This window comes from Vollenhovia emeryi, unplaced genomic scaffold (genome assembly GCF_000949405.1).
Source record: "Vollenhovia emeryi isolate VEMERY1.0 unplaced genomic scaffold, V.emery_V1.0 DF942191.1, whole genome shotgun sequence".
NCBI lineage: Eukaryota > Metazoa > Arthropoda > Insecta > Hymenoptera > Formicidae > Vollenhovia > Vollenhovia emeryi.
The window spans coordinates 2239-4057 of record NW_011964175.1 but is presented as its reverse complement, the minus strand read 5'-3'; the positions used below and the strand labels follow the sequence as shown (position 1 = coordinate 4057).

General features: G+C 53.2%; 1 protein-coding gene across 1 annotated transcript; it reads left to right on the top strand.

Moving 5' to 3' along the window:
* Nucleotides 1-159: 159 nt before the first annotated feature.
* On the top strand, nt 160-852 carry LOC105569758 (the record flags this gene model as incomplete). Its single annotated transcript, XM_012026477.1, has 1 exon — nt 160-852. A coding segment is annotated over one exon (693 nt), but the record flags the coding sequence as incomplete, so codon positions are not given.
* Between the last annotated feature and the right edge of the window lie 967 nt (nt 853-1819).

Sequence of the window (1819 nt, the reverse complement as noted above, 5' to 3'; positions counted from 1 at the left end):
AAGGCACAGAAGGAGACGGCCTGCAGCACAGAGGCCATGGAAGTAGAGGCCCCATCGGACGGGGGGGATGATAAGGCTGAGTAATGCCTCGCTCTCCCCCCCCGTCCGAATCTGAAGGGATTTGGCCTCATACAGGCCAACGTGAACCACTCTCCACAGGCTCAGGCTCTGCTCCAGCAGAGCATGGTGGAGAGTGGATTCACGTTGGCGATCGTGTCCGAGCCCAACCGCCCTCCAAGAGACAGCCCATATTGGGCTGCTGATAACGGGCGGGCGGGGGACTCGGTCGCGATTCGGTGGCGATCGGTGCCGGGTGGTCCCGACACGACCTCCATCGATAGAGGGGAGCGGCACGTTGCCGTCCAATGGGGGCCCATCGCGGTCGTTGGGGTCTACTTAAGGCCCACCAGACGCCCTGCTCTGTTTGAGGGCTGGCTGTCGGACGTGGGACGGACGTTAACACGTCTGAGTCCGAAGCCGGTTCTCGTAGCCGGGGACTTCAACGCGTGGCACACGAGTTGGGGTTCCCGGCGTGATAACGAGAAGGGCAGGGTTCTGGCGAGTTGGGCGGCGGCGCACGGCCTGGTCCTCGTGAACGAGGGCCGGACCCCCACCTGCGTGCAGACGCAGGGGGAGTCCATCGTGGATCTCACGTGGGCTACCCCCTCGGCCGCGCGCTTGATCACCGGGTGGAGGGTGGAGCGGGACATCGAGACTCTGTCTGATCACCGTTACATAACGGTGGAGCTCGGTGTCCTCTCCCCCGTGCGCCGCCAGGAGACGCGACCGCGATGGGCCCTCCGGAAACTTTGTGAGGACGCCCTGATGGCCTCGTTAGAGGCCGCCTGTTGGGTCCGGGGAGGTTTCCCCGAGACCCGGGAGACGGACCTCCTGCAAGAGGCCGAGTGGATCGGGGCAGTGCTAGCCCACGTGAGATCCACGATGGACTCCCCCTGCGTCCGCACGCAGGTGGAGGTCCGGCCCTCGTTGACTAGGACCAGACCGTGCGTCGCCGCCCACTCATTCAGAGCCCTACCCCTCTCGTTGTCGTGCCGGGAACACTAACTCGTGTGCCACGCGTTGAAGTCCCCGGCAACGAGGACCGGCCTTGGACTCAGACGCAGGACCGTCCGTCCTACGTCCAATAGCCAGTCCCTGAAAGGGGGCTAGCTCTCTATATCACCTTTCTTTTCACATTCACTCTCTCATACAACCACACGTTCTCGTCACCGGAAACGGAGGCCTCTATTGTATATAATTGATTACACTTTAACGAATTTTTAAATATATAAATAAATAATAAATATATAATATATAAATAATATATATATCTATATGCAGGAGCATTAGCAGTATCAGTAGCATTGACCAGAATCAGATACGAAACGACTTTAATTAACGAAATTTAAAAAATACTAATAGTAGTATAATATGGCTCTAGGCGAAGGTCTACGTTAAAAAAACCTAACGCGCCACGAAGTGGAACCTCTATGGTGGTGTGGAAGTCCACTATTGTAGGATTCTAAAAAATGCTCAATGTATGAGAACAATTATTTATTTAAATAGAATTTGAAAAGAGATCAAAATACTCTGCAAAAGAATAAAAAACATAAGTACACACACAAAAATAGACGCACACGCAAACGCACGCACGCACTCAGAAAAAAAATTATAGGATTGTTTTAAATAATAGGCAGGAAAAAAACGAATTATTTAAAGTTGCAAATTTTAAATTTGCACATTGCTTCCTCATCATATACATGTACTTTCGCCGTTGTACTGTTCCACATGGGTTTGCAACTTTCCACGTGAAGCGAGA